This window comes from Rhinopithecus roxellana, chromosome 4 (assembly GCF_007565055.1).
Source record: "Rhinopithecus roxellana isolate Shanxi Qingling chromosome 4, ASM756505v1, whole genome shotgun sequence".
Taxonomy (NCBI): Eukaryota; Metazoa; Chordata; class Mammalia; order Primates; family Cercopithecidae; genus Rhinopithecus; species Rhinopithecus roxellana.
In genome coordinates, this window is record NC_044552.1 from 26,500,624 (window position 1) to 26,523,344 (window position 22,721).

A 22,721-nucleotide genomic window follows, 5' to 3' on the forward strand; every position below is an offset into this window, starting at 1 on the left:
ATTTCTACCTCAGTGTATTTCTCCATACCCATATTCATCCTTCCCTTTTAGTGACATGACTATGATGTAGCAATTTTTACAACTACTCTACAAGGTTATAATGTATTATCCCCATTATATAAACAAGAAAACTGCGACTCAGAAAGGTTCATTTATTTAGCAAATATTTATTGGCCACCTTCTATGTGTCTAGCAGTATGCTGTGTAACAGATACCTGCCATCATCACACTTAAAGTCTAATGAAAATAAACAGACATTAAACAAGTAAACATACAAATCTATAAACTAAAAGTTCCACACACACACACAAAAACCTCTTAGAATTGATAAATTCAGTAAAGTTGCAGGATACAAAATTATTATATAAAAATTAATGATGCTTCTGGATACAAACAGTAAACTAGTGAAAAAAGAAATCAAAGAAAGTAATCCCATTTACAATAGCTACAACACTCCTCCCCCACCAAAAAAAAAAACACAAAATAAAATATCTAGACTAAACCAAGGAGGTGAAAGATCTCTACAAGGAAAACTATGAGACATTGAGGAAACAAACTGAAGAGGTCACAAAAAAAATGGAAAGACATCCTATGTCTTTGGAAGAATTTGTATTGTGAAAATGGCTGTACTATTGAAATCAATCTACAGATTTGTTGCAATTCCTACCAAAATACAAAGACATTCTTTGCAGAAAGAGAAAAAACAAACTTAAAATTAATATGGAACCACAGAAGACACAAATAGTCAAGGTAATCCTGAACAAAAAGAACAAAGCTATAGGCATCACACCAACCGACTTCAAAATAAATTACAAAGCTACAGTAACTAAAAGAGCATGGTACTGGCATAAAAACAGATACACAGACCAACAGAACCAAATAAAGAACCCAGAAATAATAGATCCACATCTTAACAGCCAACTGATTTTCAACAAAGGTACCAAGATATTCAATGGGAAAAGGACACACTCTTCATTAAATGGTGCTGGGAAAACTGAGTAACAATATGCAGAAAAATACAACTAGACCCCTATCTCTCATCAAATACAAAAATTAAATCAAAATGGATTAAAAATTAAATGTAAGACCTGAAACTATAAAAATTACTGCAAGAAAATACTGGGGAAATGCTCAAGACTTTGAGCAAACATTTTTTGGTTAAGGACTTCAAAAGGACAGGCAAGAAAGCAAAAATAGACAAACGGAATTACATCAAGCTAAAAGGCTTCTGCCACAGCAAAGGAAACAATCAACAGAGTGAAGAGACAACCATCAGAATGGGAAAAAATATGTGCAAACTATCCATTTGATAAGAGATTAATAACCAGAATATTTATCAACAGAGTGAAGAGACAACCTTCAGAATGGGAAAAAAATATGTGTAAACTATCCATCTGATAAGGGATTAATAACCACAATATATATAAGGAACTCAAACTCAACAGCAAAAATCCTCCAGATAATCCTCTATTTGAAAATGGGCAAAGATCTGAATAGACCTTTCTCAAAAGACATACAAATGGCCAATAGGCATATGAAAAAATTGTCAACATCACTATCATCAGGGAAATGCAACTCAAAACCACAATGAGATATCATCTGAATCTACTTAAATTGGCTATTATCAAAAAGACACAGATGAGATACTGATGAGGATGCAGAGAAAGGGGAATGTTCATATACTGATGGTAGAAATGTAAATTGACATAGCCACTATGGAAAACAGCATAAAGATTCCTCAAACAACTAAAAATAGATCTACTATATGATTCAGCAATCCCACTGCTGGGTATATATCCAAAAGAAAGGAAATCAGTATATCAAGAGATGTGTACATGTCCATGTTTATTGCAGCACTACCCACAGTAGCCAAGACATGGAATCAGTCTAAGAGTCTATCAAGAAAAGACTGGATAAAGAAAATGTGGTGTATGTATATATATATACAATGGATACTATTCAACCATAAAAGAGAATGAAATCCTGTCATTTCCAGCAACATGGATGGAACTGGAAGTCATTATGTTAATGAAATAAGTCAGGTACAGAAAGAAAAATATCACATGTTTTCATACGTGGGAGCTAAAAATGTTGATCTTACGGAGGTAGAGGGTAGAATGATGGTTACCAGAGGCTGGGAAAGGGTGGAGGTGGAGGAGGGATGAAGAGAGATTCATTAATGGTTATAAAAATATAGTTAAAATGAAGGAAATAATTCTATAGTGTTTGATAGCACAGCTGGGTGACTACAGTTAACATTAATTTACTGTATATTTTAAAATAGCTAGAAGAGTAGATGTGAAATGCTCCCAACAGAAGGAAATAATAAATGTTTGAGGTGATGGATATCCTAATTGTCCTGATTTGATCATTACACATCATATGCATGTATCAAAATATCACATGTATGTACAAATTATTGTACCTAAATATGTACAATTATCATGTATCAATAAAAAATTTCTAAAAGAAAAAGAATTCAGAGGTCCATAAACTTGGATGGAATGAAAAAAGTCAACTTTATTTTCAAAAAACTCTCATTGAAATTTAATTTTATGAATGTAGAAAATAAATCTTTGCAGTACCAGCCAGCAGCTGTAACACTGTCATCAATAGAAAACACCATCAATTAATATTTTCATATCACATTATAGTTGTTACAGACATCTTAAAATATCACTTACGGGAGTTGTTAAACTTGCCAATAAATCATGCTTTTTAATGTATTAATAAAGAAACACTGTATTGTATTAATACAGAAACACATACTACTAGATCACACATTTCTTTAAATATAGTAGTGCCCCCCACATAGAACCAAATGTAATTACATAGTTTCTCCTATCCATAGATATACCTATGATAAAGTTTAATTTATAAATTAGGCACAGGAAGAGATTAACAACAATAGGAAAATTATACTGTAATAAAAATTATGTGAATATGGTCTTTCTGTCTCATACACAAAGTATCTTATTGTACTTATTTTCAGACAAGGTTGACTTTGGGTAACTGAAATCACAGAAAGTGAAACTGCAGTTAAGCGGGGACCACTGTATTTTGATAACTATAGTTTATATTTTATTTTATGCATTTACAAATATCATCAGACAAGATCCAAAGGCTTCACCAAACTGCCAAAAAAGCTAATGGCACATAAAAAGCTTAAGGAGTCCTGATTTAATCAGTCATTCAATAAACATGAAATCCTTCCTCGAACCATCTCCTGTTCTAGCTTCCTCACATTACATTGCTCTGCTTCTTCTTCGTTGAGATCTTCCACTGGTTCCACTTCCTATTCTTGCTCCCTGTATGAAGATGTAACCCAAAGCTCAATCCTTCACCCTAAATTGTTTTTATACCCGCTCCTTTACAAATCTCAGCTACCTTCATGGCTTTTTCAAACATCACCTCAAAGGTGACTCTCAAATCTATTTTTCCTAATCTTTTTTTATCTAACTTCAATCTTGGATCTTAAACTCCCTGCTGTGCCTCGTAAACAGAATAATATACCACCCAGAGTCAGCTGGGTTCAAATCCCAGTTCTGCTACTTACTAAAAGTGTGACCTTAGGTAAATACTATCTGCTATGGTTTGAATCTCCCCTCCAAAACTCTTGTTGAAATTAACTGCCATTTTGACAGTTTTAAGTGAGACCTTTAAGAGCTAATTAGGTCATGAGGGCTCTGCTCTCATGAATAGATTAATGCTACTAATGTAGGTATGGGTTCCCATTTAAAAGGGTACATTCTGAGGCCAGGCATGGTGGCTCATGCCTGTAATCCCAGCACTTTGGGAGGCGGAGGCAGGTGGATCACGGGGTCAGGAGATCGAGACCATCCTGGCTAACACAGTGAAACCCAGTCTCTACTAAAAATACAAAAAATTAGCCAGGCGTGGTGGTGGGCGCCTGTAGTCCCAGCTACTCAGGAGGCTGAGGCAGGAGAATGGTGTGAACTCGGGAGGCGGAGCTTGCAGTGAGCCGAGATCATGCCACTGCACACTGTACTGCAGCCTGGGCAACAGAGCGAGACTCTGTCTCAAAAAATAAAATAAAAAGTAAAATAATATAACAAACAAACAAAGGATACATTCTGGTCCCTATTCTCTCTCCATCTCATGTGCTTGTTTGCCCTTCTGCCATGGGATGATGCAGCACAAGGCTCTCACCAGGTGCCAATGCCATGCTCTTGGACTTCCAAGCATCTGGAACTGAGCCAAATAAACTACTGTTTATGAATTACCCAGTCTGTGAGTATTCTGTGATAGCATCAGAAAATAGACTGACCCGTCCTTTGCTTCTGTTGTTTCACTTGAAAACTGAGGGTGATAATATTAGTATTGACTTTACAGGGTTTTAAGGATTAAAAGAGTTAATACATGTAAAGTAGTCATCGCAGTACCCGACACATTTTAACTATTCAATAAATGTTTTGTATCACCAATCACATCTCCTTCCGACCCCCTGACATTTGATGTTTATTAACATGGACAGTGCCAGCCACTGGAAGACAGAGTTTCTATCTAACAACGTAACTCTGATCAAGTCATTACTCAAAAAATTTCAGTGGTTCCCCACTGGTTCCAAACTTAACAGCACCGGAAACCTTCCATAATGTGTTCTCCAATATAAATTTACCTCCCATTTTCTCTTCTCCTGCTCTACTTCTTGTAGCTTATGTTCTGGCCAGATTGGACTAGACTACTCTCTGTGCCAATAACCTGTGCTGTTCTACTTCTGTCTTTCCTCACCTAATTCTGATGTCTCAGATATGTCTGAAGGCAATAATTTTGTCTATGATTATTCCCCTATACACGGCACCCCATAAAACATACACATTTCAATCTTACCTAAGTCACATACCTGCTTACATATCAATTCACCTCAATATTTGCTCAACTTGTGAGAAGCTAATATTGGCCAGATACTGTGCTAGAACCTGGGGATATTAAAAAAAAAAAAAGCAAAGCAAGGAAAAGAATACATCACGGCTCTGCTCTCAAAATCAAGGCCTAGTACTGGAGAGAAACATGTAATCACATAAATGCCATTCACTGTGGAAAGTAAAATCTTAAGGGTAAGGGACACCAAAGAATGAGCAGTCAGCTCAACTTCAATGATAACATTAAGCTTTTCAGAGATGTTATTTAGGCTTACATAGGTTGGGGAAAAGCCTACTCCATAAAGAAAGTGCACATGTGTAAAACACAGAGGCATGAAACAAAATGATGCGTCTGGGAAACAGTTCAATACAGCTGGAATATAGGGCCCAAGAGGAAGTGGTTAGACATGAGGCTGGAAAGCTAGGCAGACTGTTCTGGCAAACATAGGAATTTGGACTTCATCACATAGCCAATAAGGAATTAACATAGAGTTTAAAAGAGAGCTATGGCCAGGGCTATATTTTGGAAAGCTTTCTCCTGGCAGTATTGTGGCCGAGGCAGAAAGTCTGAAGCAGCACCGTCCAATAGAACTTCTTGCAATGAGGCTGGGTGCAGTGGCTCACACCTGTAATCCCAGCACTTTGGGAGGCCGAGGTGGGCAGATCACCAGGTCAGGAATTCGAGACTAGCCTGGCCAACATGGTAAAACCCCGTCTCTACTAAAAATACAGACATTAGCTGGGTGTGCTGGCAGGCGCCTGTAAGCCCAGCTACTTGGGAGGTTGAGGCAGAATTGCTTGAACCCGGGAGGCAGAAGTTGTAGTAAGCCAAGACCACGCCACTGCACTCCATCCTGGGCGACAGAGCAAGACTCCGACTCCGTATCAGGAAAAAAAAAAAAAAACTTCTTGCAATGACCAAATGTTTAATAATCTGTGCTTTCCCATATGACAGCCACTACTCACATGTGGCAATTGAGAACTTAAAATGTGGCTAGTATATATATAGAGACACTAAATTTAAAATTGTATTAATTTAAATCCAAATAGCCATGTATCTAGGAAATAATTTAGGAGACTGTTGGTACAGCTCAGGTGATAGAACTAGGACAGAAGGGTGAGTTGATGCATAGTTAAGAGGCAAAATTATGAGTCTGTAAGGGTGTGAGAAAAGGAAATCAACAACAGGCTCCCAGATTACAGGCTTTGGGGTTAAACAGCTGCCATTACTCAGGGTAACAGAAGAGAAAGAGCAGGTCTAGAGTGTATAGAGTCTGCATCAATTTTGAACATATTGGTGTCTGAGAGTTATCCAAGTGGGAATATTTAGTAGGAAGTTTAGCTTAAAGAGCTGCGTGAACTAAAGATTCAGACTTGAGAGGCTTTGAGCCATGGAGTCAGATTACTTAGAGAAGTTGAACAGAATTAGAAGCAAACAAGAATCACGGCAAACATCAACACATAAAAAGGGGCTAAGGAAGAAAAATCCACTGAGACTGGAGAGGAATAGTTAGACAAATAGAAAAAGAAACAAGTGAGAGTGGTCATAGAAGTCAAGGGTAGAGAGAATGTCAGGAAGGAAACACGATCAAATGTCTAATGCCTCAGAGGTCAAATAAGGTGAGAACTGTAAAGTGCTTCCTGACTTTGCCACTTAGGAGGTTCTTGTTGACATCTGCCAGAAAAGTTTTGGTGGTAGCAGCCTGACGGGTGGCTTGAGGAGTGGGGATGGGGAGAGAGAGGGTGACAAAGAATTGAGATAGTAAGGATAATTTCAATTTCAGGTCTTGGCTGTGCAAGGGAGCTGAGAGAAATGAGTCTCTGAGGGCATGACATTGAGAGGGTTGTTCTCTTTTTGTCAGCGGGGAAACCAAGAGAAAAGTTAAAAAGGTCAAAGGGCGGAGAAAGGAAGAGAGCCTCCGGGTAATAGAGAAGGTTGACCAGGTCAATAGTAAAGGATTTCCTTAAACCGAAGGGAGGACCTCTAGTGAAATGGTAAAGGAATACACACTTGACCCAGTTTGCAGGTGGGAAATGCGAAGCCAGGAGTTCTGCAAGTTGGCTTTTCTGTTCTGTGAGGTGCCATCTGTCGGTGAGGAGAGATTAGGGTCTGCAGCGTGAAAATCTAGACGGTACTCTGGGTAATCAAGGGAGAAGTTATCGGCTAATGGCAAATTAAAGGCTTACTTTTTAGCTGGCAACTGAATCACTATAAAATTTTATGTTAGTAATTCCAAAATTTTGGAGGGACTCACTCAAGATTGAGAGTAGAGGTCGTAACTTTAAGAGTATAAGAGGTTTAAACGGTCCACTACGAGATAGAGAAGGAAAAGTGATCAGCTGGTAAATATCGTACAAGATAGAGCAGTCCAGGGACTCACAGGTCTCACTAAAGTCTAGCGTAGGTTCATGGCACGGAGGGATTGTAAGGCTGCCTAAGACTAAAGCCGAATACGAAGTCCATGTCTGCGGTCCGCACCTCATCTCTCCGCGCCGCAGGCGCGCCGAGGGCGAGAAACGCCCTCTCCAGCGGTCGCACCACACCGACACCAGGAAAGGGGCCCCTCTCTGCAGACCCTCATATTTCCAGGTCCAGGCCCCATTCTCCTCCGCTGACAACAGCTTCCTGGCGCGCGCTTCCACTAGTTTCAGGCCAAGACCAGCCAAGCTGCACCTTACACCCACCTAGAAGGAAACAGGCCTGGTCGCCCGCGGCTACCCAGCTAGGCCGCGGGTAGTGGGGGAGCGGGCGCTGAGGCAGGAGGTCGGCGCCAGGGTGCCGGCTTCCACCCCACCAAATGCGCGCGCTCCGAGCCCCGCCGCCGGAGCTGCGATTCCGGCCCGGACGCCTGCGCACTACGGCTCTCCCCGCCGCCTCTGGCACTCCTTTCCCCTCCCCCAGTCAGGGCGCACCCTTGCGCCTGCGCTGTGCGTGTTCCTGGTCTGCGGCAGCCATGCTGAACCCGTATGGAGAGGCGAGTGGGGGGGATAGAGTCGAGGACTGCGGGATAGGAAGCTGGGGATATGGACAAGCAGCAGCATTATAGCGCTCTGGGTTTCGGGACATAGGCCTGGGCCATGCGGCCCCGTTGGCCCCTTGCGCGACCCCCAGGAACGTTCGGAAAACTGGTCCTCGTGGCTTGGAAGGGGGGGGGGCAGCGGGCACGTGACCCCCGTCAGCCAATCTGGGCGCTGCTGACGTGGCCGCGCGGCCCCGGTGCTCTCCCCACCCCCCAGCCCGTTCGGAAAGGGAGGGGCTGGGGGCTACGCCCCCTCCCCCAACACGGCTTCGTTTTCCGGGGGGGGGGGTTGACACCCCGGATTACATACCCCGTACCAAGCCGAGGGCAACTTTGGAGGCCCCCGGAAGGCTTTAGGATCCAGGTGAGAAGGGGCCCTTGTGGGGCGGAGATGTTGTCAGTCAAGTGCTTAGCCAATGGTGGGGAGTCCGGGAGGGGGATTCTTGGGGTTCAGAAAAGAATGCTGAGAGTGGGAAGATTTGTCTTTCAAACCTTTTACAGCCAATGGGAGCGTAGAGGGGGGCGAGCAGGAGAGGGCCACTGGGGGGGGGATGGGAATGGCCAGCCTCATGCCTCCGTACCAATTGGAGGGCAAAGGGGTTAGGGGGCGGTGTGGCCCCCCCATTCCATTCGTCCCCTGGGGGTTCAGCAGCCGGGAGCCAGGTGAGAAGGGATCCGTCGGCGGCCGAGGGAGGGGTGACCTGGCGGTGGGCTGAGGAGTGGTGGCTGTGGCCCCTACCCGTGGATGTGAATGCTTTAGGAGTTGGCCACCCAGGCTGTGAACTGAGGTTGTTCCCAGGCGCCAACTTCTTTTCTCCCCAGAGCCTCTGGAGGGAGCATTGCTGTGCGCCCTTTGTGTTCGCGGTAGGGGAGCTCTAGTCGTCACACTGCAGGCTGGAGGTTACGCTTCGAGTCGCTCACCGAATTTGTGTGCATTCACGTGGACACGGCCTGTGGGGCCTTTTGCCCCTGTAGGATCTTTACTGAGCACGTGTCTACTCCAGGCTGGGGGTCTTACAAGCTGAAAGCTTGAGGTCTGCTTAGGAACAGAAACCAGGCCCAAGGTGGGTGCTGGCAGTAAGGGGGTCTAGAAAGCATGATCTGAGATGCGAGGGAGGCTCGGGACCTGGAATGATTTCACAGCTCCCAAGGTTTCGGGTTTCTCCAGGGTGGCCTCTTCCATCGCCTCCCTCATCCCCTCCCCCAGTCCTGAACAGTTCTCTCCTTGTGTACTGCGGGGGAGGGAACGGAAAGGAGGAAAAGAGTTACTTTCCCAAATTACTGAGTAGCAGTAGCCTCCCTGGTGACTCATGTGGGGGAAGGGAGGATAGAGGATCGGGAGGCAGTGATTTTCCGGAATGCAGGGAATAAACGAGAGCAATGTCTGGCTCCCCTTTTCGTTTCTAAGGCCTGGTGTTTTTCTCCGCCTGCTAAGTTCTTCTTCCACGGCCGGCCCCCTGATGGGCCTCTGTCCTGGCCTGCAGAGCCCCGGTGGAGAAAAGCGGATTTGGGCGGTTGGGCCACTAGGGGGAGGGGAGAAGGCCTCTGCAAAGTTGCTGTGTCATTGCCCTTCCTGCTGCAGCCACCCGGACGGGGCCGCTTGTACTTTTGGGGACCAAGGCCTGATCCCTGGCTGGGGGAAGGGGACTCTGCTCTCCCAATGCTCATTTTCCCCCGCCCTCCCTGGGTTTGCCCTACTAGGGGGGTCAGAAGACAGGAGATTGGCGGCCATTTTAGACGCAGTAACCGAGGTTGGAGCTGAAGAGCTACTGCAGAGGGAGGGAGGGTGGCGTGGTTGCAGCCGAAGGACCTAGGCCCTTACGAGTCCTTCCCGGGGGAGGGGGAATCTTACCGTATATTTGTTCACCTACCCTGATTACTTTTCCCTGATAGGTACACAAGTTTGTTTTCTCCCTGGTAGCGAAGAAAGGGGAAACGGGGAAGGGGACGCCCCGCCAAAGCCCAGGTTTTCTCGGGTGGGGGAAATCCTTTCACTCTCGTAGGGGGGCGGGGACGGCCCCAGAGATACTCTGGAGATCCTGACTTTGGGCTCTGGTTTATTCAGAGTCTGCACCCTTATTTAGATAACCAAGTTATGAGAAAGACTTGAGTAAGTTGGGGGGAGGGGGCGAAACTGAGCTCCCAAAATGGCTCCTGCCCCTCCTCGGAGGCGGACGGCCGGGGGGAGGGGAGGGGAGGAGGGGGAGGGCTAGTCTGAGCCGCAGCAGCCGCCTCCTCCGCTCGCCCTCCTCCCTGGCGCTGACCGATGGACCAGCCGCTCCGTGGGGAGGACTCCGGACCCTGGTGGGGGGGCGGGGGGGTTCTTTCGCCCCCGTGGCGGAGGGCCCGTAAGAGGCGGTTACCCTTAGGGGTGGTGTGGCTTGTGGGGAAAGGTCCGAGCTCGCCTGGAGGGGGAGGGTTTTTGCCCTAAGTCACCCCTCACAGGACTTGTTTTTTTTCTGCTGAGCCAGACGCCGGAATGGATTTTAAGGAAGAGGTGAGGTGGGTTACATTGTATAGGGTAGATGGATGCGTTTGGAGATTTTAAACCACTTCAGGGTTGCCGAGGTTTTTTCGAACTAGCAGAAATGGTAACTGTAGGTGTGTGGGGGGGATTAGAAAGGTGCTTGGACGTGCAAATTTGGGAGACGTATTCTAGCTTTTGTGGTCTTTGGGACTAAACAGTAAATAATGAGTGTTTTGCTCTTGTCTTCCCATTGTTTAGTTTGGGGGAGGGAGTGGCGTATTTTAAGACTTTGGCAAGCCTGTGTTTTACATTGTGGGGCATGGGAACGTTAGATCCCCTTGTCGCCGTTCTGAAGCCCGTAGCTGTTCGCCATAGAGCAACAGGCCGCGGCTACTAAGATGGCGTCTTCTTCCTCGTTTCAGATTCTTCGCTGCAGCTGCCTTACCGCGGAGAACCACGACCCGCCGGGCGTCTTGCGGCCACACCCCTGGCGGGCCCAGGCAGGCTACGCCCACGCGACCCCTCCCGTTTCCCTGCCGGTCTGGCCAATGGAGGAGCTACGAATGGCACGACCTGCCCGAGCTTGGCAGTCTCCAGTTGTGCTGTGCATGGAAGCCTGGGAAGACTTTGTTGGAAGGGGAGGCGGGGAGAGGGTGCTGGAGGCTCTGGGGCGATGGCTTCCGCACCCCTTCCAACCATCCTCTTTGCCTGGATTCGGCGGACCACAGCTCAGCCAATTGGCTTGGAGATGTGGCGGGTTGCCACTTCCCTGTGGGTCTCTGCGGCACTCTTCTGCCTGGTGACTGACACCTTGGAAATGAAGTTTATGACGTCATCGTTGCGGCTGGCCAATAGAAAAAGCTCCCGCGGAGAGGTGTTCCTTCCCCTTCGACTCAGCTTCTTCACCCGCGTGAGCGAGCGCGCGCGCGCGGAGGGGGTGGGGGAAATCTCGAGCGGGGTGGCGCGCATGAGCGGCGAAGCTCCTCCTCCCCGCCTATATATAAAGGGCTGGCGCGGGGCTCGGCGGCGCCATTTCGCGCTGGAGTGGAGCAGCCTCTAGAACGATCTGGAGGATTCTGCCTACCGATACAGAGCCTTCGAGTCGTCCGGGGCCGCCATTACAATCCACCTCCATCCACTTGGAAATGGCCTTCGTCCCGGCCTATGACTGGTCCCAGCGGACAGTACAGACCCCATAGAAGCCCCTGAAGCTCCCCTTTTTCGGGCCCCGCCCAATCCTCGGAGTCTGTCCTCCCCTTCTACTCCGCCCTCAAGAGGATTTCAAAGATGGAGGCGGCGGCTCCCTAAACCACTTTTCGTGTTCATCCGCCTCCATCCGAGATCGAAACGGGACCTCGTCCGCCCCGTAGGCTCCCGACAAGAAGAGGGGATCCCTGCAGACCAACAGCGGGCTATATTGACGACGGTGTCTGAGATCGGGGACCGTCCTTTGAAGAGTCAACCCCTCAGTTGCCCGCCTCAGCGGAGGCCGCCGCCATTTTCTTGCTGTCCGCCGTCTGCAGAGCGCGCCAAGCTGCCTGGAGCTCTCCGAGAGGCCCCAAAGGGACTGCTTTCGTGCCGGTCAGGCAGGGGGTTTGTTGCCTGGAGGCCCAAGAGGAACGGCCTCCCCCGTACTTACCGGGTTATGCTGGACCGGGCGGTGAGGGGAACCGAGGCCACCCGGACTTTCCGCGGCTGAGGGCAGCGCCGGTTCCCTGCGGTGAAGATGCTGCAAAACGTGACTCCTCACAAGTACGTTTCCGCGATCCGCGTGTGGGAAGGGGATGTTGCGGGGCGGCGGCACTGGGGTGTGGGGCGCCGTGTTTGGGGGGAGCATGGAGCGGCCCCGGCGCGCTGCTGTTTGGCGGCGCTGCTGTTGACTCGCCCTCGCGGAGGGCACTGAGCGACGGTTTTGAAACGGTGGTGGCGGCCCGGCTACTGCGCATGGAGGGGAATACAGGTTGTCATTTCATACACTTGATGCCGCCGTGGCCCACTCTTAACCGAGTCAGGCAGAGCTTGTTTGGCGGTGGAGTGTAGTGAGGGTGGACAGCAGGTCTGGCGTTTGGTGGGTCTGGTGTCTAGCGGCGGTTTGTCATAGCTTTTTAGGGGGATTCACGGCCACCTCTAGCGCCCTGTAGGGTTGCCATGGCGATAGAGAGCTTAAGGGACTGGCAACGGGGATTCCCGGAGAAGGGTAAAGGGATCACTCTCCAAGTCTGCGGGTTCCTAACGCCCAGGATATGTCATTAAATCTTTTTTTTTGGGTGGGTGGGTTGTACGTGTTGTTTGTTGGTGGAGGGATTGTTTTTTCCTAACATTTAAGGGTTTCATTCGGAGCAGGAGAGTAGAGCTAAGGTTCCTAGTTCAGCTCTGCGTTGTAAACAATGAGATTGTCATATAATGTCTTAAATTTTAGGTGGTAGGAAATTCATCGGAGGAGCACGAGGGGGACTGTAGATGAACCACTCTTGGCGTTTGGTGTCTGTAGTTGGTGCTATAGTGGGGAACTGGTAGTGGAATCGTATTGTGTAGTGGGTGGGTGGAAGGGGGCTATCACTTGGTGACCTTGACTTGTTTTGTACAGCTTTTTGACTTTCTTGGAGCGAGGAGACTTTCATTTGGTGCGACTAATTTTGGGGACCTGGTACTTTCGGGCTGTAAAGTCTGACAAATGCTTTCTTGTCTGGATATTTTTTAAGTTGGTATGGTTTTTCCTTTGAGTCCATGTTCTGTTGTGACGTTAACTACCCAGACCTTGTGGAAGATGGTGCTCTCTCTTCTATCTAGGTGGATTATTCGGTGTCTTATCAGCATTTTATGGAATTTTCTATGTCCGTAATTTGTTCTCTTCCTTTTTTCACCAGCGCTCAACCACCATGGCAACCACCAAACCCCCCAGTGAGGAGGAAGCTTGGGGTTTGAGTTTCTTAGCTCCTCCCATCTTGCTTAAGCCCCATCCCCATAGGGCTGTAGTTCTGAGATACTGTGCTCTATCAAAAACAGTTTTGGAGTTTAAAATATGCTAAAGAAGTCATTAGACTTCAGAAGGTGGAATCTAGATAGTATACTAAAAATACTAATAAAGGCGGGGCCAGCAATAAAAGCTCCACAGATTGTTTGGATATTGTTTCTGCTTAAATCACTTGGCATAAGCGTAACCATCTCACTAGGGCCAACATCTGGATTTATCAGACCATTGTGCAAATGCACTTTTTCCTGATTTGCACGATATTGCCCTAATTTTGTTTCCCATCTTTACAGGCTCCCTGGGGAAGGGAATGCAGGGTTACTGGGGCTGGGCCCAGAAGCAGCAGCACCAGGGAAAAGGATTCGAAAACCCTCTCTCTTGTATGAGGGATTTGAGAGCCCCACAATGGCTTCGGTGCCTGCTTTGCAACTGACCCCTGCCAACCCACCACCCCCAGAGGTGTCCAATCCCAAAAAGCCAGGACGAGTTACCAACCAGCTGCAATACCTACACAAGGTAGTGATGAAGGCTCTGTGGAAACATCAGTTCGCATGGCCATTCCGGCAGCCTGTGGATGCTGTCAAACTGGGTCTACCGGTGAGTAGAAACATTGGAGCCTGGGAGGTATGGGATGAGCAAGAATGCGTGTGAATGGGGGTGGTCTGCCTAGTGTAGATGCTGCGGCCCCTAGGGAGTTCCCATATCTCCCCTGTAGGGCAGTTAGCCACCAGATTTCTGGATTCTTGGTCCTTTGTGATTGCTCCGACCGCTTGCTGTAACTATCTTGGCATCTTTCCTTGTGCCCTCCCTGTGTCCTTCCTTAACTTTTGTGCCCTGGCTCCATTTTACAGATTCCCACCTCGGGTTGGGAGAGGACCACGGTGGCCAAAATTCTTAGCTTCTTCCTTTCCCTCATGCAGCCCATGGATAGCCAGCCCCAGAGGTAATGTCACAGGATGGGAAAGTTTCCAGAGTGGGTGGGAGGTGGGTGGTTAGAGAAAGGCAGCAGGGGCCTCCCTGTGGGTGTCAAGAATCTTTTTTATTTATTTATTTATTTTGTCCCACAGTTTAACTGGGGCCGCAGTTTAAGTAAATATTTCTTTGATGCTTAGGGGGGGTGTGTGTGTGTGAGAGAGAGAGTCGGGGATCAGTAGTGTCTGTAAGCATTTATTTTTCTACAGTTCTGACCTAACATTTTTCTATTTAGGATTATCACAAAATTATAAAACAGCCTATGGACATGGGTACTATTAAGAGGAGACTTGAAAACAATTATTATTGGGCTGCCTCAGAGTGTATGCAAGATTTTAATACCATGTTCACCAACTGTTACATTTACAACAAGGTGAGTTTTTCTGTGTGTTCATTTAGCAGGTGGGGAGAAACAATGACTTCTATTATTGCTAGATAGTTTGTCTACATAAAGCTTAAATCCTTTGCTAGTGAGGGTGCTACCCGGGTAGTCGGTCTTCAAAACCTGACTCTAGATGGTACTGTTGAACATAGTGATGTGACTTCAGAGCTCCAGTTAAAGGTTATTTAAGTAGAACACTTCGTATTTGGGGGGGGGGGGGCGGAGGCGGGGGTGGCCCTGTTTCTTAGAAAGCACCAGAGACCTGAGTAGACCAGGGATCTCTTTTCTTTTCAGCTCTCAATCCTTTCTGAACTTTAAAGGACCGTGTAGTTTTTTCTTTCATATTTTGGGAGACACAGTTAAGAGAAAGTGGAAATTAGTAGTGGCCTGGAGTAGGAAATTTCCTTTAAGATTTGATGACAAGGTGACTTGCTGGGGGTATGGTAATGGCCTAGAGTCTGAATGCCTGTGAGAAAGATGGTGTGTATCTATCTTCTGTTGGCATTTTTTAACTTACTTTATTGCTGTCTGTGTTCTTATAGCCCACTGATGATATTGTCCTAATGGCACAAACGCTGGAAAAGATCTTCCTACAGAAAGTTGCATCAATGCCACAAGAAGAGCAAGAACTGGTGGTGACCATCCCTAAGAACAGCCACAAGAAGGGGGCCAAGCTGGCAGGTAGGAAGAGTAGGAGTTTTGCAAATGGACACCTAAAGATGGGAAAGAGAATCAAACTACACTTGCTTTTTTCCTTTTTCCTAGCGCTCCAGGGCAGTGTTACCAGTGCCCATCAGGTGCCTGCTGTTTCTTCTGTGTCACACACAGCCCTGTATACTCCCCCACCTGAGATACCTACCACTGTCCTCAACATTCCCCACCCATCAGTCATTTCCTCTCCACTTCTCAAGTCCCTGCACTCTGCTGGACCCCCGCTCCTTGCTGTTACTGCAGCTCCTCCAGCCCAGCCCCTTGCCAAGGTATGATCTGTGGATTTCCTCTGGGCAGCAGGGAGGCAAGGGTCTTAAGTAAGGTGGACGTGGAATAATAGGTTCCCTATCTTGTTTGTTTCTGCAGAAAAAAGGCGTAAAGCGGAAAGCAGATACTACCACCCCTACACCTACAGCCATCCTGGCTCCTGGTTCTCCAGCTAGCCCTCCTGGGAGTCTTGAGCCTAAGGCAGCACGGCTTCCCCCTATGCGTAGAGAGAGTGGTCGCCCCATCAAGCCCCCACGCAAAGACTTGCCTGACTCTCAGCAACAACACCAGAGCTCTAAGAAAGGAAAGCTTTCAGAACAATTAAAACATTGCAATGGCATTTTGAAGGAGTTACTCTCTAAGAAGCATGCTGCCTATGCTTGGCCTTTCTATAAACCAGTGGATGCTTCTGCACTTGGCCTGCATGACTACCATGACATCATTAAGCACCCCATGGACCTCAGCACTGTCAAGGTACCCACTGCATGGGGCAGATGGGATGCTTAGGCAGTGATGGGAGCCTAGGTGCAAAACATTAAGTATCCTTATGTGGGCACGCAGCAGTCTTTGGTTCTTGGCAGTTTACTTTCATAAAATGATGTGGAACAGAAAGAAGGTCTGGTGTTTGAGAATTCATATTTCCTGGAGTTTGAAACAGTAAGGTGGGGTTTCTTTGTCTTGAGAACAATACTGTTTATAATTAAGTACTAATGTTGTGGCAGTGTTGGGTTAAGGAAGTTATGGGGTGGAAAGACAGTCATAGGCCACCTCTCCTCCTCTGTCACTTAGAAATGATTTCTTTTTCTAGACATAAATATCTCTTCAACCCACCCAAATTCCTTTGACTTCAAACTTGAACCCCAGGGCACAGATCCTTAAGGTCATCCCCAGTGTGCTCTCAAGAGAGGGCTCTTCTTGTGGTGTCTGGGGTTGGCAGGGAAAGGTGAGTCTTCCTGCCTGTGCAGCTTCTGATGCTGCCTCCTTCTGCAGCGGAAGATGGAGAACCGTGATTACCGGGATGCACAGGAGTTTGCTGCTGATGTACGGCTTATGTTCTCCAACTGCTATAAGTACAATCCCCCAGATCACGATGTTGTGGCAATGGCACGAAAGCTACAGGTGAGTGGAAAGGTTGGAGTTGAAAAAATAAATGGTATGGGGAGTTATTTTGTCATCTGTGCTGCATAGCCTCAACATGAGGGTCTCACTGTTCTGTACAGTTGTCAATTGGAGCTATATCACTTGGTGGCTGGGTATGCAGGGCACTCACTGTTCATCAGCATAGTTTTGAGTTTGTGCCTCTTTCTAGGATGTATTTGAGTTCCGTTATGCCAAGATGCCAGATGAACCACTGGAACCAGGGCCTTTACCAGTCTCTACTGCCATGCCCCCTGGTTTGGCCAAATCATCTTCAGAGTCCTCCAGTGAGGAAAGTAGCAGTGAGAGCTCCTCTGAGGAAGAGGAGGAGGAGGATGAGGACGATGAGGAGGAAGAAGAGAGTGAAAGCTCAGACTCGGAGGAAGAAAGGGCTCATCGCTTAGCAGAACTACAGGAACAGGTATTTTGTCACTCTTAAAAGTTTTTACTGGGTAAGAGGTTCATGCCCTTTGTCCTAATTTTTTCTTGTCTCTTTATCTTTATTGACTTTTTCCACTTCTTGTTTTTTCTGTAGCTTCGGGCAGTACACGAACAACTGGCTGCTCTGTCCCAGGGTCCAATATCTAAGCCCAAGAGGAAAAGAGAGAAAAAAGAGAAAAAGAAGAAACGGAAGGCAGAGAAGCATCGAGGCCGAGCTGGGGCCGATGAAGATGACAAGGGGCCTCGGGCACCCCGCCCACCTCAGCCCAAGAAGTCCAAGAAAGCAAGTGGCAGTGGGGGTGGCAGTGCTGCTTTATGCCCTTCTGGCTTTGGACCTTCTGGAGGAAGTGGCACCAAGTGAGTTAGAGTAGGAAGCAGAGACTAGTTTGGCTATTTCTCTTTCTCCAGGGGATGCCATCTCTATTTGCAAAGATTTTTCTAAATGGCCAGTTAACAGATGCAATAGGCTTTGAGCATTGGTCCCCAACCTTTTTGGCACCAGGGACCAGTTCCATGGAAGACAGATTTTTCCACTGAGGGGGTTTCGAGGGGATGGTTTTTGGGATGAAACTGTTGCATCTCACATCATTGGGCCATTAGATTCCCATAAGGAGCATGCAGCATAGACACCTACCACATGCAGTTCACAGGTTCATACTCTTACAAGAATCTAATGCTTCTGCTGATCTGACAGGAGGCAGTGATGCCCGCATACCTGCTGTTCACCTCTTATGTGGCCCAGTAACAGGCCACAGACTGGGTACTGGGTTGGGACCCCTGGCTTTGGGAGCCATAGGGTCTTTCACAGCTACTCTGACAGTGAACTCTGAAAGCCATAAACTACAAAGAAAGAAAGATGGCTGTGTTCCAGTAAGTTTATTTGCAAAGACAAGTGGCAGATCACATTTGTTCTCTGGGCCATTGTAGTTTGCCTGTTGCTCTAAATCAATGAGTCTAGACTTTTCAGTGGCGTAGCAGTTTTGGTTTTTTGGTGTGTTTTTGTTGTTTGTTTTAGACTCTAAGCTGGAGTGCAGTGGCGTCATCTCGGCTCACAGCAACCTCCACTTCTTAGGTTCAAGCGATTCTGCCTCCAGCCTCCTGAATAGCTGGGATTACAGGCTTATTTCTGTAGTTTTAGTAGAGATAGGGTTTCGCCACGTTGGGCAGGCTGGTCTTGAACTGACCCCAAGTGATCTGTCCGCCTTGGCCTCCCAAAGGGCTGGGATTACAGATGTGAGGCACTGTACCTGGCCCATGGTGTAGTTTGGTAGTGTTTTAGGGGGCAGAAAGACCCATACCAGTATACCTAAATGGGTGTACCTCGTTTTATTGTGCTTCACTTTATGGAGATGTTTTAGAAATTACAGCCTCTTAAATTGAGGATTTGTGACAACCCTGTATGGAGCAAGTCAACAGTTTTTCCAACATGTTTTTGTGTCACATTTTTAGTAGTAGTTTTTCATTAAGGTATGTATGTACGTTGTCTTTTTTTTTTTTTTTTTTTGAGACAGAGTCTTGCTCTGCCACCCAGGCTGGAGTGCAGTGGCCGGATCTCAGCTCACTGCAAGCTCCGCCTCCCGGCTTTACGCCATTCTCCTGCCTCAGCTTCCTGAGTAGCTGGGACTACAGGCGCCCGCCTCGTCGCCCGGCTAGTTTTTTGTATTTTTAAGTAGAGACGGTGTTTCACCATATTAGCCAGGATGGTCTCGATCTCCTGACCTCGTGATCCGCCCGTCTCGGCCTCCCAAAGTGCTGGGATTACAGGCTTGAGCCACCACGCCCGGCCTATGTACATTGTCTTTTTAAAGACCTAATGCTATTGCCCACTTACAGTCAAGAACATAGTGCAGACAACCAAGTAATGTGACTCAGTTTATTTTGGTACTCACCTTATTGCAATGGTCTGGAACCAAACTCAGAATTTTCTATCTCCAAGAGGGTATGCCTGTATAAAGTTTTGAAAGCCCAAAGTAAATGTAATAAAATGCTTGGCAGGCAAGAGTTCCATAAAATGCTGTCTCACTATACAGTGTCCCAGTACCCCACCTCTGACTTGGCCATTGAATGGAAAAGCAGAAGCTCCACTCTGGGCAGGAAATAGGATCACTGAATTACAACAGTGGGAACATACTAGGAGAGGTTAATGAAGCTTCTTTTGCTGACAACTTTTTTTGCCCGTAGGCTCCCCAAAAAGGCCACAAAGACAGCCCCACCTGCCCTGCCTACAGGTTATGATTCAGAGGAGGAAGAAGAGAGCAGGCCCATGAGTTACGATGAGAAGCGGCAGCTGAGCCTGGACATCAACAAATTACCTGGGGAGAAGCTGGGCCGAGTTGTGCATATAATCCAAGCCAGGGAGCCCTCTTTACGTGATTCAAACCCAGAAGAGATCGAGATTGATTTTGAAACACTCAAGCCATCCACACTTAGAGAGCTTGAGCGCTATGTCCTTTCCTGCCTGCGTAAGAAACCTCGGAAGCCCTACAGTACGTATGAAATGAGGTTCATCTCGTGGTTCTGAGGACAGTTTAGGAAAGATGATGGGGTCTGTTTGCTTTCAGGTTAGCTCCCAGGATAATGGGATGTGTTGGTTGATTCCTCATGTTTAAGAAAGGAACTTGGGAATCTAGGGGCCCATAATAAGATGTTTGGGGCAATCTTAATGTATCCTGATAAATTTCTTTCATTAGCCATTAAGAAGCCTGTGGGAAAGACAAAGGAGGAACTAGCCTTGGAGAAAAAGCGGGAATTAGAAAAGCGGTTACAAGATGTCAGCGGACAGCTCAATTCCACTAAAAAGCCACCCAAGAAAGGTGAGTACATATTTACAGGCCACTACAGATTGACTGCATCCTGCCTTCGTGACTGTCTTTTATTGACAGTTGAAGATTCAGACTTGAAAGTCTTTAACTTTCAAATTTGTTCTGCAGTGAGTGAGAAAACAGAGTCATCCTCTGCACAGCAAGTAGCAGTGTCACGCCTTAGCGCTTCCAGCTCCAGCTCGGATTCCAGCTCCTCCTCTTCATCGTCCTCCTCTTCAGACACCAGTGATTCAGACTCAGGCTAAGGGGTCAGGCCAGATGGGGCAGGAAGGCTCCGCAGGACCGGACCCCTAGACCACCCTGCCCCACCTGCCCCTTCCCCCTTTGCTGTGACACTTCTTCATCTCACACACACACCCCCGCCCCCCTCTAGGAGAGCTGGCTCTGCAGTGGGGGAGGGATGCAGGGAGATTTACTGAAGGAGGGACATGGACAAAATAACATTGAATTCCTAGCCCCATTGGGGAGTGATCTCTTGGACACAGAGCCCCCATTCAAAATGGGGCAGGGCAAGGGTGGGAATGTGCAAAGCCCTGATATAGAGTTACCTGAGGCCATAGCTGCCCTATTCACTTCTAAGGGCCCTGTTTTGAAGTTGTTTGTTCTAATTTATTTTAAGCTAGGTAAGGCTGGGGGGAAGGGTGGGGCCATGGTCCCCTCAGCCTCCACGGGGAGGGAAGAAGGGGGAGCTCTTTTTTTACGTTGACTTTTTTTTTTCTACTCTGTTTTCCCTTTTTCCTTCCGCTCCATTTGGGGCCCTGGGGGTTTCAGTCATCTCCCCATTTGGTCCCCTGGACTGTCTTTGTTGATTCTAACTTGTAAATAAAGAAAATATTATTCATGTTTTGAGTTACCTTAATACTTGCTTTTGTATTTCAAAAGGAACATCATAAGAATTGTCTTGATAATTTTGAAGAAAATATTCTTGGCAGTGAGAAAAGGCAATAGCTACCCTATAATTGGATTGTTTCAATTTTTAAACCAGTAGGCTTTTGCTGTGTTTTTAATAAATCCATCCGACTTTTGTAAACTGAGTGCTTAGAAGTAATCTTTAGGTCTAGAATTTGCTCGTTTAAATGAGAAATAGTTCTGTGGCTCATTCATGCTTTAACCAAGAACTCAAAATTTTGAGGTAGGCTTTAGGTTTTTCCCTGTGGCACTGGATGTGTGAATTTTCTTCTGAGCAGATGTAAAATGTGAGAAAGGGGTGGGAGGTAGCCAAAGGTAAGTACTTCATGCATTGAGTTTATTGCCTTTTAAAAGGCAATTGGGACTACTTCATTGTTAAATTTTGCTGCCATGGTCACACATTGCAAATTTACAGATAGTTTATTAGTTTACTAGGGTATTACAGCAATTAAATGGCAAAACTCCTTTCTGCATACCACCTTGTCTTGCTAAGGGGACGGAAGGGTTGTATGTTAGGGGGTTGGGATGTGTGCATTCTGGAACTCGGGGCTTTAATACTGGAAAAGTGAGACATTTGGCTTAGTATAATATACCATAGTAGGAAACTATTATAGAGATGTGGAAAGTGGAATCAGGAGTGTAGTAAAGCAAATGGTTTATTCTGCTATAAATGGCACCAGAAACATGTAGGGTGGGTTTTGGAAGCAATAAATTTTACTAGTGATTATCAGCCCTCTTTAGAGATTCGGACTAAACTGGGGCTTGAGCAACAATTTTCAAACTCTCAGGAGATGGTAATAAAAAATTAGGTTTGTGAGCCACCTGCTGTTTGCCACAGTTGTAGAGGGGAACAGATCCTTGTTTGGGCTTTTTCACTCACTCGTGTGCACCAATGAAAGTTCTTGAGCTCTGGTCCCCTTTTGAGAAGAACAGATGTTGAGGATTCATAAGTAATAGAGACATGTTGGGCAACAGGTGATGAGAAAAATTAAATTTCTGAAAATCGGAGTAAATTTAAGCTAAGTGCATGTCTATGTCAAGGACTACATCTCATTTCAGAGGGAATTTAAGGATTGAATTGGATTAGTTTTGGGACAAAATACAGAATATTTTGTCTGACTGCAGCCTCTTCTGCTCATGTACTTTTTTTTGTTTTGAGATGGAGTCTTGCACTGTTGCCCAGGTTGGAGTGCAGTGACGCTATCTCAGCTCACTGCAAGCTCTGCCCCCGGGGTTCACACCATTCTGCCTGAGCCTCCCGAGTAGCTGGGACTACAGGCGCCCGCCACCTCGCCCGGCTAGTTTTTTGTGTTTTTTAGTGGAGACGGGGTTTCACTGTGTTAGCCAGGATGGTCTCGATCTCCTGACCTCATGATCTGCCTGTCTCGCCCTCCCAAAGTGCTGGGATTACAGGCTTGAGCCACCACGCCCGGCCTCAGTCACACATTTATTGAGTTCCCTTGATTGCTTTTTCAGCAAACTGTTAGGCCCATAGACCTGGGCATTGCCAAGCCAGAGGGTATAAGGTGAAGATAAGGCTTTATCATGGAGTTTGCTTAGCACAAATAGAGTGCAATTATTAACCATCATGGTGTGGTGATTATACTGTTGAATCCAAGATACAGGCATGACTTGGTCTTCACAGACTATCCTTACTGTGCACCCATATGTGGACCCCAGTTCTTACCCAAACTCCTGCTCTTAGGTTCACTCAGGACTACCTTGATTGGAAGGCCCTT

At 46.9% G+C, this 22,721-nt stretch overlaps 1 protein-coding gene across 5 annotated transcripts; it reads left to right on the plus strand.

Moving 5' to 3' along the window:
• The first annotated feature begins 7,825 nt into the window (after positions 1 to 7,825).
• On the plus strand, positions 7,826 to 20,932 carry BRD2 (bromodomain containing 2). Of its 5 annotated transcripts, none has more exons than XM_030928722.1 (13): positions 7,826 to 8,267; positions 10,793 to 12,122; positions 13,635 to 13,938; positions 14,549 to 14,686; positions 15,238 to 15,376; positions 15,461 to 15,675; positions 15,773 to 16,147; positions 16,664 to 16,792; positions 16,983 to 17,231; positions 17,346 to 17,608; positions 19,433 to 19,737; positions 19,942 to 20,064; positions 20,182 to 20,927. In XM_030928722.1, exons 2-13 carry the CDS (start codon positions 12,097 to 12,099, stop codon positions 20,316 to 20,318), a joined length of 2,403 nt encoding a protein of 800 aa, XP_030784582.1. In that variant the 5' UTR covers positions 7,826 to 8,267; positions 10,793 to 12,096; the 3' UTR covers positions 20,319 to 20,927. The 5 variants fall into 5 exon arrangements, with proteins under 5 accessions (XP_030784582.1, XP_030784583.1, XP_030784584.1 ...); XM_030928723.1 differs by lacking the exon at positions 7,826 to 8,267 and adding an exon at positions 8,379 to 8,566; XM_030928724.1 differs by lacking the exon at positions 7,826 to 8,267 and adding an exon at positions 9,238 to 9,654.
• The last annotated feature ends 1,789 nt before the right edge of the window (positions 20,933 to 22,721 follow it).

What these genes read in the sequence shown, in the direction of transcription:
- BRD2 (XM_030928722.1), top strand. Translation starts at nt 12,097, where the DNA reads ATGCTGCAAAACGTGACTCCTCACAA. An exon ending in GAAGGGGGCCAAGCTGGCAG is followed by an intron (nt 15,377 to 15,460) that starts GTAGGAAGAGTA and finishes CCTTTTTCCTAG; the next exon opens with CGCTCCAGGGCAGTGTTACC. An exon ending in TGGACCTCAGCACTGTCAAG is followed by an intron (nt 16,148 to 16,663) that starts GTACCCACTGCA and finishes CTCCTTCTGCAG; the next exon opens with CGGAAGATGGAGAACCGTGA.